The sequence below is a fragment of the Dama dama genome, chromosome 11 (assembly GCF_033118175.1).
Source record: "Dama dama isolate Ldn47 chromosome 11, ASM3311817v1, whole genome shotgun sequence".
In the NCBI taxonomy this organism is placed as follows: domain Eukaryota; kingdom Metazoa; phylum Chordata; class Mammalia; order Artiodactyla; family Cervidae; genus Dama; species Dama dama.
Window position 1 is genome coordinate 99,574,754 of NC_083691.1, and position 14,675 is coordinate 99,589,428.

The 14,675-nt window shown below is 40.4% G+C and overlaps 1 protein-coding gene across 4 annotated transcripts in view; it reads right to left on the reverse strand.

The window, feature by feature from the left end:
- Positions 1 to 14,675, reverse strand: part of C11H2orf92 (chromosome 11 C2orf92 homolog) — a 56,282-nt gene that overhangs the window by 18,779 nt on the left and 22,828 nt on the right. For 2 of the 4 annotated variants that reach the window (XM_061155977.1, XM_061155975.1), the window contains exon 3: positions 3,541 to 3,624. The exons of the other annotated variants lie outside the window; for them this stretch is intronic. In XM_061155977.1, coding sequence (XP_061011960.1) covers positions 3,541 to 3,624 — 84 coding nt within the window. The remainder of the gene's footprint in view (positions 1 to 3,540; positions 3,625 to 14,675) is intronic. 4 annotated transcript variants of the gene reach the window in all.

The following is a 14,675-nucleotide window of genomic DNA, read 5'->3' on the forward strand; positions in this document are numbered from 1 at the left end:
AAGTGATATTGCTCTGTAGTTTTCTTATAGTGTCTCTATCTGGCTTTGGTATCAGGGTAATACTGGCCTTTTAAAATGAGTTAGAAAGCATTCCCTCCTCTTCAATTTTTCATTGTTTCATTTTCGTATACTTGTGCATTTTCCAGTTTTCTGTTATAAATTTCTAGTTTCATTCTAATGTGATCAGGAAAGATACTTTATATGATTTTAATCTTTTTCAATGTATTAAGGAGTTGTTTTGTGGCCAACATATGGTCTATCCTGGAGAATATTATATGTGAAATTGATAAGAATGTATTTTCTGCTGTTGTTGGGTGGCATGTTCTGTATAAGTCTGTTAGGTCTAATTGGCTTATAGTAGGGAAGTATTCTATTTTTTATTGATTATATAGTCTTATCTATTATTTAAACTTGGATATTAAAGTTTCCAAGTATTATTGTAGAATTATTTCTTCATTCAATTCTGTCCATTATTGGTTCAAATATTTGCGGGCTCTGTTGCTGTGTGCATATGTGTTTATAACTGTTATGCCCTCTTTCTGTGCTGAAATTCTTATCAATATATGTGCTTCCTTGTCTCTTGTAAACTTTTTTACTTGAAATCTATTTTTTTTAGCCACTCCAGCTGTATTGTTTTGGTTAATATTTGCATGGAATACCTTCTTCCATTGTTTTACTTGCAACCTCTTTGTATCCTTTTACCCTAAGTGAGTCTCTTGTAGACAGCAAAGAAATCCTCTTTTTCTATCCAATTTGCTACTTTCTGCCTTTTAATAAGCATCTAATTCTTTTACATTTAATGTGATTACTGATCAGGAAGAATTTACTAATGCCATTTAGCTATTTGTTTCCACTTATATATTTTATATTCCTCCGTTCCTCCATTATGACTTTTCTTTGGGAGTTTTTTGGTTTTCTGCAATGTTACATTTTGATTGCCTCTGTTATGCCTTTTTCTGCATTTTTAAATTTTCTTCATATTTACCTTGAGGATCACAATTAAGATGTTAAACTTATAACAACCTAAAGTACCAACGTAGTTTCAGTAGCATACAAACATACTGCTCATGTATTAATACATCTCCATCCCTCCCCTTTTATGTTATTATTAGCCTAGATTACATCTATGGACACTGCATGCCTATTAGATAGATTTGTTATAAATCTATGTCACAAATATTTGTTATAAATCTATTACACAGATTGTTTTATGCACTTGTCTTCTAAATCATACTAGAAAAAGAGAAAAGTCACAAACCAAGCCAAAATGACAATAATATTGGCTTTTATATTTACCTGTATAGTCACCTTTACCAGTGTTCTTTATTTTTTTCTTATGGCTTTGAGTTACTGTCCAGTATTCCTTCATTTCACTCTGAAGCACTCTCTTTAATATTTCTATCAGGGCAGATCTCTTAGCTTATGTTTATCCGGAAAAGTCTTGATTTCTCCTCCATGATCAAAGAACAGTTTTGTTAGATACAGAATTCTTGAATGACAGTCCTTTTCCTTTAGGACTTCAATTATGTCATATCACTGCTTCTGGCTTCCAAGATTTTTATGTTGAAGTCAGCCATTAATCTTATTGAGGATCCCTTGTACATAATGAGTTGCTTCTCTCTTTGATGCTCCGAGATTCTCTTTGTCTTTTGGTTTCAACAATTTGACTCTAATGTGCCTTAGCATGGCTCTCTTCCATTTACCCAGCCCGGAGCTTGTAGAGCATCTTGGATGTGAATAGTCATCAGATTTGGGGAGTTTTGTTAGAGCATTGCTTCCTGACATTTTTTGTCTCCTGCTCGCCTCTCCTCCTGGGACTTCTAAGATGTGTTAGTTGATGCTGCTGCTCTTCATGGTGTCTCATGGTCCCCTGTGCCCTGTGTATTCAGTTCATCTTTTCCTTTCTCCTTCTCAGACTGGATTATTTCAAGTGTCCCAGGTCAAAGTTAAGGATCCTTAATTTTGCCTGCTCAAATCTGCTGTCAAATCCCTCCAGGGAGTTTTTCATTTCAGTTACTGTACTTTTCAAATTCAGAATTTCTATTTGGCTCTTTTTAATAATTTCTATTTGCTTATTGATATTCCTACTTTGTTCAAACATTGTTTTCCTGATTTCTGCAAGTTCTTTGTCCATCATTTCCTTTACTCATTAAACATATGGAAGACAGTTGATTTAATATCTTTGATGAATAATTCCAACTTCTAGGCTTCCTCGGGGATGAGTTCTATCCATTTCTTTTTTTTACCCTGTGAATGGGCCATTCTGTCCTGTTTCTTTGTATGTTCTGCAAAATTTTTTGTTGAGAGCTAAACATGCTGAGTATTATATTTTGGTAAATTTGGAAATCTACTTCTCCCAGTCCTCAGGGATGGCCAATTTCTGCTTTCAAGGGCTACAGCCTTAGTTTTGCTAAGGCTTAGTTTGGCTTTTCCAAACTGTTTTGGCAAAGTGTGTATGGGTTCTGAATTTCTAGTTCCCTATGTCTGCTGTCACTCAGCAACCTGACAAAGGTTTCCTTAAGTGTCTGTATTTCAAAAGGAGAAAAACAAAAAACACCATCTCTTCAATCCTTGACAGAGTTTCTTGGAAGCCTCTTCAGCTCATGAAAGTGAAACAACGACAAGCCTCAGTGCCAGCCCTCAGTGATCAAAGGCAGTGATCAACATACACTCAAATTTCTGAAGGACAAGGTTCCCAATTGCCCATTCTGGCACCAGCAAGCACACTGCCAATGTGGGCTTCCAACCACCCGGCTACCTGCCGTGGGGCTGGAGGGTGGAGAATGGTAGACTCTAAATGGAACACTAAAATTCACTAAAATTTATTAGTCTCTTCATCAAGCTTTTTCAGGACAATGCAAGTGTTCAATTGATAGCTTATGTTCCAAATTAGTTGCTTAAGATAGTTCTTCCCAGATTAGGTGTAGCTTTGGTTAAGAGATGTATTCCTAGAACTTCCTACCTCCACCATCTTCTACCTAGGCCTTGGTTTTTCTCAAATGTTACAGGGGAGCTTGGAAGAGATCAATAAGTACCAGACTAGAATCACCTGGAGAGCTATAATAACTCCTGATGCAAACATCTCATCCCACCCCCAAGTAACCTGATCACTTATCTCTTTTTTAATGAACTCCCAGGAGATTCTCATGCTCAGTTAGGGCTGAAGACCTGGGAGAAAGTCTGTCTTAGCCTCAAGGCCTTGCCATCTCTAACATGTGCAGAAATCACCTGGGGACCTCATCCAGACTGGTGTGACGCAGCTGGTCCAAGCTGGCGTCTGACACTGCACTTCCAGTAGCTCCCAGATGGTTGGCCCTGCTGCTGCTACACGGGACCCTCTTTAGGGAGTAGAATCCTTTCAGCTGTTTATTTTCTATGTTTTGCTTAATTTCTTGAGATTCTGGCATCTGTTTTAGCCTCAAGGCAAAGCACTTTCCTTCTCATCAGAGCAGCAGGGACAGGTTATCTGGGAGACCACCATGGATAAGCACGAGATTCTACAAACACAGCCTGACCATTTCACATGGGAGGGATACCTACCAAACAATTTAGCCAAATGTTCATCTCGCTTATTTGAACTCAATGCAAAGTCGGTTTCTCTTGAGCTCTTTTGTGGAGGATAACCTATGGGAAAATAAAGCTTAGCTGTGAGTCAATCTTTTGCTGGATCTGTGTGTGATTCTTTTGAAATCGACACTTTCTTGGATGGTATTCTGAGAGGAGCATCCTGCACTTGGCCTGCTCTAGGGAAAGAGCACTGGGCTTGGGTTCTGATAGGACATTTGAACACTGTGTGACCTTGGGCAGTGAAGTTCTGTGGGATTTGACTTTCTCATCTGAGGCTGAAGGGAAAGACGTGGACCAGAGGAGGGCTATGGGGAAGGGAAGGAAATACACCGATGTGACCGTCAGACTCAAAGTGCTCGCCCCTCACCCCGACTCAGTGCTGTTATCCATGATGGACGACAGTAAACAGAGCTGGTTCCAAGCAAGGGGATGCTCAGCACTCAGCTGTGGGAGGAACGGAGACAGATGGACACACGTCTCGGCGGCTCTTCAACCAAAACTCTCCCCTCCACAGGCAATGAGGCCAACAGTCAGTGTCTGACCATTCTGGAAATGTGATGCTTTCTCACTTTGGAGGAAAGAGAACAATCCTGCTGCATGTTCTGTACTGATCCTCACTGTAGGTTTACATTTAGGAGGGGCCTGGGGGCCTGAATTCATCCAGACTTGACTCATTTGATAAACACAAGGAATTCCTAAAGTTGTCATTCAGGACTGAAAAAAAATGAAGTTGCAAACAGAGATGGACTGGGTCAGCCATCTCCCCTAGGACAGCATGGATGGGTGTTAAGACTTATGCTGACCCACATCTGGCTACATCAAGGACATGAGCTAATTGTGCCAAAAGACTGTGGCGACCTGTGGAGATTTTGAGCTATATTATCAAGCTTTTTTAATGAAGGTTGTGATGTCTCAGGGTCTGGACACATTTTCTTGATTCAAGATCAAGGTCAATCCTTTTCTCTGGCCCCTGGGGAGAGGGCAATGAAGTTCTGATAAACCCTGACAGGTTTATCAGGGAGGCTATATTTGTGCCCTAATGAAGGTGTTTCAGACCACAGAAGCCATCTATTCTGAATGCCACAGAGCATTCATGAAGTGTCTGCAAGAATCTGAACTTTTAACTCAAAACCAGTGATAACACCAATTTTCTCATGGTTTCCTCATAATCTGCATAGCCACTGAGTAATCTGTGCACTTGGCAACTCTCAACTCTCAAAGAAACAATTGATAGGAAGGCCGACCTCGTGCATGCCACACGATTAAGTGTGACTACTGTGATCCAGTAAATGACAAAGGCCCATGTCTCTGTTAATGAGACGCTGGTGAATTACTGGGAATAGACACACTTAATCACTTTGGGAAGCAAGCACTTTCTAAAATGTGTTCAACACACAGTGTCAGTCAATGGCGTAATAAGATATTGTGCGGGACACACCATCACTATTACACAGTACAAAATTCACTGTTTTAATCATGTGGCTTATAAAATGCACCAGGAGGGCTGTTAGTTATAAAACAGGTTTGCCAACAGCTCTGCAATTTCAACATGGCATGTGTGCCTGGCTTATCCCAATAAATAATTACCTAATTTTAATATTATCCTAATGCACATAGTGTCACCTTAAAGGACTTCTCAGTCCCTTGTGTGATTTGGACTAATGTCCATGTTTTGGGCATTTGTGACCAGCTTCTTTCTCTCAGCCTCCGCATTTGAGCATCAGTGTGAGCAGAGAAATCAGCTCGGCTTCCAGTGCAGATGTTTTCCAGTGGCTGCAGTGGGGGCAGGTGATGGGAAGGGATGTGGGAGGACTTCCTTCTCAGAAGCCAGTGAGTAGAGCACATGCACCCTAAACTATGATGGGCCGCTGAATAAAGCGTCATTACAAATTTTACCAGAAATAAAGGACACCACTGGAAAGTCTAGTTCCTGTCCCCTGAACAGCCTCCAGAGTGACAGAACCTGTCTGACTTTTAAACTTCAGGGATCACCCCTAAATACAGGGCTCTTCATACTTTAGGCCATAAATTCCATAGGCAGTGATTCTTTCTTCCATATCTCAATTTGGTTTTGCCCCATACCTACCTGGTTTAAGGAATGCTAAAATGATAGAGTAGTAAAAATAATACAATACAGGCACATCTTGAGACATTGCAGGTTGAACTATTCCAGACCACTTCAATAAAGCTAATATAATAATAAAGCGAGTCACCGGGATTTTTTGTTTTCCAGTGTGTATAAAAGTTATGTCTTCACTGTAATTCATTAAGTGTGTAGTAGCATTGTCTGAAAAACCATGTACTTAATTTTAAAAAACTTCATCGCTAAAAAATACTAACCATCATCTGAGCCTTCAGTGACTGTAGTAATAGTATCAAAGATCATTGATTACATAACAGATACAATCATAATGAAGAAGTTTGAGATATCGTGACAATTACCAAAATGTGATGCAGAGACACTAAGTGGGCTCATGCTGTTGGGGAAAATGGCACCAAGAGACATGATCAGTGAAGAGTTGCCACAAGCCTTCAATTTGTAAAAACACAGTATCTGCCAAAAGCAATAAAGCACAGCGCACTAATATGAGGTCTGGCTTGTACATCAGCCTTTAGAAATATGTGTACTTAAGAGTTTAAAGACATATACTTGCTTTCTTGCATGTCTCTCTTTGTAATTGATCTGTCTGCTGTTCTTCTTGTTTCTTCTAATGGAACTTTGGAAAACACTTGCAGTAGAATTTCATCTCAAGTGAAGCAACGAAAGGCATGTTAATACCAGTAGTCTAGGATTAACATATTCTGTTCTGTATCAAGTAGTCTACAAATACGGCGAATAAATTATGCAAATGCAATACAACACCTTGTCTTAAAAAGGGGAACTTGGTATATCTAAAGCATTTCTGAATCTTTGTGATTACACTAGATGGTTGATTCAGGAAACATTACCCTCTGTAAATATGCAACTACAAATTTTGCCCCGGATCTCATAATATTTAACATCATAATTTTTCTTCTTGCTCCTGCTGCTGCCATTCTCCCTTCCTCCAAGACTGTCCCCAAGCTGTCCCTTTATAAGAACAAACCTCTTCCCTGTTTCCACAAGATACACATCATTTTCTGCCACTGAAACCTAATGCCTCTCCCAGAAAGCTTCTCACAGTGAGATCCTTTTTGGCAAAGACCTAGAAGCAAATCCTGATTTTACTGTTTACCAAGATGTGATCTTGGGCAAATAACTGCACTTCTTTGAGCTTGAATTCCCTCACTGGAAGGATGGGCATAGGATCACTGAGCACATAGAATGTTTGTGAAAAGTAAATAAAACAGTATTTGTAAAAGCGCTCAATACACAGTGCCAGTGTGAGGACCATGCAACAAAGGCCGAGTATTTGGAAACTACTGATCATCATCTTACTTATAAAACCCCCAGGGCTTCCCTGGTGGCTCAGTGGTAAAGAATCCACCTGCTAATGCAGGAGACACAGGTTCGATCCCTGATCTGGGAAGATCCCACATGCCGCAGAGCACCTAAGCCCACGCATCATAACCACCGAGCCGGTGCTCTAGAGCCCGGGAGCCCAAGTACCGAGTCCAGGTGCCACAACCAACAAAGCCCGCGCACCCTAGAGTCTGTGCTCCGCGACGAGAGAGGCCACTGCAAAGGGAAGCCTGCACATCACAGCTCCAGGGTAATCCCCACTCTCCACAACTAAAGGAAAGCCCGCGAGACAATGAAGACCCAGCACAGCCATCAATCAATCAATCAATAAAACTCTAAAAAAAAACAAAGAACCCCCTGATCAGCTAGTATTAATTGCTTGTTTTCTGCTCACTGGAACCCTGTGCAAGTGGAATGATATGCAGGAAGAAGAAAGACATAAAACACACAAAAAACAAAGATGTTAGTATGTGACAGAAAAAAGAGGTATCTGCCACAGATTCTACAGCATTCCATCACCAGCCACTTTCACCTCCTTTCATGCCTAATTGTGACCAGAAACAAAGGGACCGGACCTCAGAAAAACACTTCCTTTTCACCCTCCCTGGCAGGAGGGAGGGCAGTGGGACATGTACATCTCTTCCAAAGACCCCTGGGACCCTGGAAGATTCTTAGACCTCCAGATGGATGCAAAGGTAATGCTGAGGCTGCACTTCCACACCCCCTTTACCTCCTGTCCTGAGAGCAGATATGGGCAGAGGATCTGAATAGACTTTTTTCCCAAGGAAGACACACAGATGACCAACAGACATGTGAAAAGATGCTCAACATCACTAAGCATCAGTGAAATGCAAATCAAAACCACAATGAGCTATCACTTCAACCTGTCAAAATAGCTATTGTCAAAAAGACAACAAGGGCTTCCTTGGTGGTGTAGTGGTAAAGAATCTGCCTGCCAATGCAGGAGACACAAGTTTGATCCCTGGTCCAGGAAGATCTCACATGCCATGAAGCAAGTAAGCTCGTGTGCCACAACTACTGAGCATGTGCTCTAGAGCCTGGGAGCTGCAACTACTGAGCCCATGTAGGCAACTACTGAAGCCTGAAAGCTCTAGAGCCTGCACCATGCCACAGTGAGAAACCCCTGTTTACAACTAGAGAGTAGCCCCTGCTCGCCGTAACTAGAGAAAAGCCCGCATGCAGCAACAGAGATCCAACACAGCCAAACAAATAAATAAGACGACAAACAGCAAGTGTTGGTAAGGATGTGGAGGAAAGGACCCTCGTACACTGTTGATGGGAAAGCAAGTTTGTGTAGTCACCACAGAAAAAAGTGTGGGAGAAAAATTAAAAATAGAACTACCGTACAACCCAGCAACTCCACACTTGGTATTGATCCAAAGAAAACAAAAGCACTAATTAGAAAAGATAAACGCACCCCTATGTTCACTGTCAAGACGTGGAAACAACCAAAGTGCCCGTTAATAGTAAATGGATAAAGAAGATGCAATGTGTGTATGTACATACACAGATTTGCTCAGTCACCCAGTCGTGGTCAGCTCTTCAAGACCCCATGGACTGTAGTCCGCCAGGTTCCTCTGTCCATGGGATCTCCCAGGCAAGAATACCGGAGTGGGGAGCCGTTCCCTTCTCAGGGATCTTGTCAACACAGGGATGGAACCTGTGTCTCCTGAATCTCCTGCATTGGCAGGCAGATTCTTTACCACAGAGTCACCTGGCAAGTCCAAGAGTTCTCATGAAGAGAAAAAAAAATTTTTCTATCTCTTTAATTTTGTATCTATGAGATGATGGATGTTCACTAAACTTATAATAATAACTTCATGATGTATGTAAATCAAGTAATTATGCTCTATACATTAAACTTATACAGCACTATATGTCAATTATATCTCCATAAAAGTGGAAATGACATAAAATGAAATGAAATACAACCTAACTTTACATATCGAGAAACTAGAAAGGGGAATTCCCTGGCAGTCCATTGGTTAGGATTTAGCCCTTCACTGCTGGGGGCCTAGGTTCAATCCCTGGTCAGGGAACCAAGATCCACGAGCCTCATGACACAGCCAAAATATTTTTAAATAATAATTTTAAAAATTGTTTTAAGTTCCTAGAAAAAGAAAAACAAGGTAAGCCCAAAGTTAGAATAAGAAAGGAAATAACAAAGATTAGAGCAGAAGTAAATGAACTAGACACCAGAAAAATAACAGAAAATTTTACCAGAAATAGGAGTCAGTTTGTTGAAAAGATAAACAAAATTGACACACCTCTGGCTAACCCATCCAAGAAAAACATAGAGAAGGCTCAAGATCATAAAAGAGGAGACACTACTACTGACAGCACAGAAATCAAAGAATAAGAAGAAATCGCTATGAACAATATATATCAGCAAACTGGAGCATAGAAGAAATGGATAAATTCCTAGCAATAAACTTACTAAGACTGAATCATGAAAAAAATAGAAAATCTGAATAGACCAAATAATGAATAAGTAGACTGAATCAAAACTTTCCAACAAAGGAAAGCCCGGGATCAGATGGCTTCACTGTTGAATTTTACCAAACAAGGAATAATTAATGCCAATCCTCCTCAAAATGTTCCAAAAAATTTAAGAGGCAGGAACCCTCCCAAACTTATTTTATGAGGTTAGCATTATCCTGATACCAAAGCCAGATGAGAATACCACAACAAAAACAAAACAAAACCACAGACCAGTATCACTGATGAATGAATACAAATGTCAAATTCTCAGCAAAATATTAGACTGAATTCAACGGCTAATGAAAAGGGTCAAGCAAGGGGGTTAAGTGGGGTTTATCCCTGGGATGCAAGGACGGTTCAACATATGCAAATCAATAAACATGATATATTATGCTAATAGAATGAAAGACAAAAATTGCATGATCATCTCAACAGATGCAGAAAAACCACTTGAAAAAATACATCATCATTCCACAATAAAAACACTCACCAAATCGTGTATGGAAGGAACATACCTCAACATTATAAAAAGCTATATATGGCAAACACATAGCTAATACCATACTCAACCATGAAAGGTTGAAAACATTTCCTCTAAGATTAAGAACAAGACAAGGATGCCCACTCTTATCGTGCCTATTCAACATAGTGCTGGAAGTCTAACCAGAGCAACCAGGCAAGAGACAGAAATAAAAGGTGTCCAAATCATAAAAGAAAAAGTAAAACCATCTCTTTTTTCACAGTTGATAGGTGGCGCCAGTGATAACCTGCCTATCAATGCAAGAGACCTAAGAGACACAGGTTGGATCCCTCGGTTGGAAAGATCACCTGGAGGAGGGCATCGCAACCACCCCGGTATTTTTCCCTGGAGAATCCCATGGACAGAGGAGACAGGCAGGCTACAGTCCACAGGGTTGCAAAGAATTGGACATGACTGAAGCAATTTAGCATGCATGATCATATATAGAGAAAATTCTAAAGACTCCACGTACACACACACACAACTGTTAGAACTAATCAACAAATTCAACACAGTTGCAGGATACAAAATCAACATTATGTTGCATTTCAATACACTGACAATGAAATATCTGAAAAAGAAATATAGAAAAAAAATCTCATTCACAACAGCATCACGGACAATAAAACATTTAGGAATAAATTAACCAACAAGGTAAATGATCTATCTATACAGTGAATAGTACAAGATTTCGATGAAACAAATTGAAAGACACAAATAAATTGACATATATCCTGTGTTGATGGATGAGAAGTATTAACATTGTTAAATTGTCCACACAACCCTAAGCCATTTATAGATTCAGTGCAAGCCCTATCAAAATTCCAATGGCATTTTTTCACAATCCTAAAACTCATTTGGAACCATAGAAGATCTCAAATAGCCAAAACAATCCTGAGAAGTAAGAACAAAGCTAGGGGCATCACACTTTCTGATTTCAAAGTACATTATAAAGCTCTAGCAATCAAAACAGTATGGTACTATTATAAATATTGACACATAGACCAATGGAACAGAATCAAGAGCCAAAATAAACCCTAGCATATACAGTCATCTCATATTTGACAAGGGAGCCAAGGAAAAGACAGTCATTTAATAAACGGTGTTGAGAAAACTGGATAATCACAAGCAGAAGAATGAAACTTGATCACTAACACCACTCACAAAATTTGACTCAAAACGAATTAAAGACTTAAACAGGAGAGCTAAAACGATATGGCTGCTAGAACCATGGGTGACTAAGCACACCCGCCACAGCTAAAGAGAAGCTAAAGAGAGCGCAACGGAGCGCTGCGACACACGACACTGCACGCCGCAGCTGAGGCCTGAGGCGGCAGAAATCAACCCGCCTCAGGTTAGTTCACTGACCTTTAAAATCTAGAAGAAATCTCAGAATAAAAGTTTCTTGACATTGGTCTTGGCAACAATTTTTTGGATATATCAAAAGCATAGGCAACAAAAAAGCAAAAATTAGTAAATGAGACTTCATCAAACTAAAAAGCTTCTGCACGGCCAGAGAAACAACCAACAGAATGAAAAGGCGGCCCACGGAACGGGAGAAAATACGCGAAAGTCACAGAGCTGCTAGGAGGCTAGTGTCCAAGATACGTAAAGGATTTATACAACTCAATAGCAAAAAATATTATCAATCTGGCTTTTAAATGGGCTGAGGAATGGGATAGACATTTTTCTGAAGAAGACATACAAACGATGAACAGATATATGAAACAGTGCCTGACACCACTAACCGTCAGGGAAATGCAAATCAAAACCACAATGAGATGTCACCTCACACCTGTTAGAATGGCTCCCATCAAAAAGACAAGACATAACAAGTGTTGACAAGGATGTGTAGAAAGGGAACTCTTGTGCCCTATTGGTGGGAATGTAAATTGGTACAGCTGCTGTGGGAAACAATATGGATGTTTCTCAAAAATTAAAAATAGAACTACCTTAATTCAGCAATCCCACTTCTGGGTATACATCCAAAGAAAACGAGAACAGTATCTCAAGGAGATAGCTGCACTCCCATGTTCATTACAGCATTATTCACAATAGCCAAGATACGGAAACAATCTAAGTGTCCGTCAGTGGATGAATGGGTAAAGAAGAGGTAATATGTTTTTTTCACACAACACAATGGAATATTGTTCAGCTATGAGAAAGAAGGAAATCCTGCCTTTTGCAATAGCCTGAATGGATTTTTGAGGGCATTATGCTAAGTGAAATAAGTTAGATAGAAAAACAAATGCTATATGATCTCATTTACAGGTGGAATCTAAAAGTCAAACTCCACAGAAACAGAAAGTAGAATGGTGGTTGCCAGGAATCAGGGGTGGGGGAAATATAGGTCAGAGTCCAAACTTCCAGTGATAAGATGAGTATGTTTGGGGGATCTAATATACAGTGTGGTCATTACAGTTAATAATACTATATCAGATACTTGAAAGTTGCCAAGACAGTAGATCTTAAATGTTCTCACAACAAAAAATAAATAGTTATTATGTGACATGGTGGAGGAGTTAGCTAACACTATGGTGTTACTGAATTTGCAATGTATAAGTGTATCAAATCATCACATTTACACCTTAAACTTACATGACATTATGTACCATTTATAGCTCATAAAGCTGGAAGTGCATAAGGTGATTGTCTTTTTATGAACCTACGTGGGAAAAGGCTTACTATTAGTAGCACTGTTTGGGGGTAAAATGTGGTCTAACTTTAAAACTAACAAGGTCAAAATAAACATTTGCAATCTAATTGTACAAATAGGACTTCTCTGGTGGCCCAGTGCTTAAGACTCTGCACTCCCAACGCAGGGAGCCCGGGTTCAACCTCTGGTCAGGGAACTAAATCCGTGTGCTGCAGCTAAGACGTTGCCTACTGTAACGCAGATGGACGATTCCACACACCACAACTGAGACCCCATGCAGCCAAATAAACTAGTAAATAAATAAATAAAAATATATAAAATGACTAACGTTTTAAAAAGAATAAAAAAATAATAAATTGGACAAATAAACTCTGTATAACATACATAGTAGGCACTGAATGAATGATTAAATATTTTAAAGAAAACAAAACAAAGAGGACAGATCTGCCTCCTGGTCTGTGTCCCTGAGCCCCTCAGACACAAAGGAGAGCCATAAATACACACAGACATGACCAGACACACCAACACAGCCACCCTGGAGCAATGAGGCCAGGGCCAGCAGCACATGGGAGAGGACAGTCAGCTCAGCCAAGGCAGCAGGGGACAGACTAGGCTGAGTGCCTGCAGGAGCAAGCAGTGGGCCCTGTCGGGTAGGCTGAGCTCAGAATCCAACTGACAATGATATTTAGTGAGATGCCCTTCAAGGCCTCTCCTGTCCATAGAATAAGGTATCAGTCAGATACGGCAGCCCCTACTGAGTCCCCACAGATATAAAATGTTACTACTCTTTCATAGCTACATATTGGAAGTACATTAACTTCTCCTTCCCTTTTAAAAAATTTTAATTGCAGTATAGCTGATTTATAACATTGTGTTAGTTTCAGGTGCATAGCAAAGTGATTCAGTTATACACATTTTTTCAGATGCTTTTCCATCATAGGTTATCACAAAATATTGAATATAGTTCCACGTGTGTGTGCTCAGTCGCTCAGTCATGTCCAACTCTTTGTGACCCCAAGGACTGTAGTCCGCCAGGCCCCTTTGTCCATGGAAACCTCCAGGCAAGAATACTAGAGTGTGTTGCCATTTCCTAGTCCAATAGTTCCCTGTGCTATACAGTAAATCCTTGTTATTTATTTTAATATATAATAGTGTGTATCTGTTAATTCCATACTCCTAACTTACAGTGTGTGTATATGTACATATATGTTGTTTTCTAGTTGCTAAGTCATGTCTGACTCTTTTGCAACCCCATGGACTGTAGCCCGCCAGGCTCCTCTGTCAATAAGATTTTCCAGGCCAGAATACTGGAGATGGAGAGGGTTGCCATTTCCTCCTCCAGGGGATCTTCCCAACCCAGGGACTGAACCCCCCTCTCCTGCATTGGCAGGTGAATTCTTTACCGCTGAGCCATGGGGAAAGCCCCTCAATCATGGTCACAGACTATTGATCAGTCAGCCAGACAGTTGGTGAAGATTTAATGAAGCTTCTTTAATAGCATACATGGAAAAAGGCCAAACTCAGAATTCCTGACAAGAGACAGGAAAAACAATCCACATCTCGTGTAGACAGAAGTCCTCCTTCCAAGCAGGGCTGGAAGGCATTGCTGTGATCAGAACATCTAACAGCTCCTAACCCAGAGGAAGCATCAACACTTACACACCTGGGAGCTCTTTCTCAGACCAAAGACGACTCTCAGTGTCCACTCACGACAACACAGCCACCAGAAAGGAAATATTTCTCTAGAATCTAGATTGCTTCTTTCAGCAGAGGATTGATTTTTAATGTTTTTCATCAGCTAAAGATGACCTCCCTGGACCTCAGATTTTCTCAATTAAGTGAGAGGCTTGGAGTAGACCAGTAAGTCCCAGCACAGAATCCCTTGAAGAGCTTAGAAAACTACTTATGCAAGGGTCTCACCCCACACAAAGGAATCTGATTACTGGAGGCGGGCCTGGGTATCCCTTTCTAACAATCTCCCCAGAGGA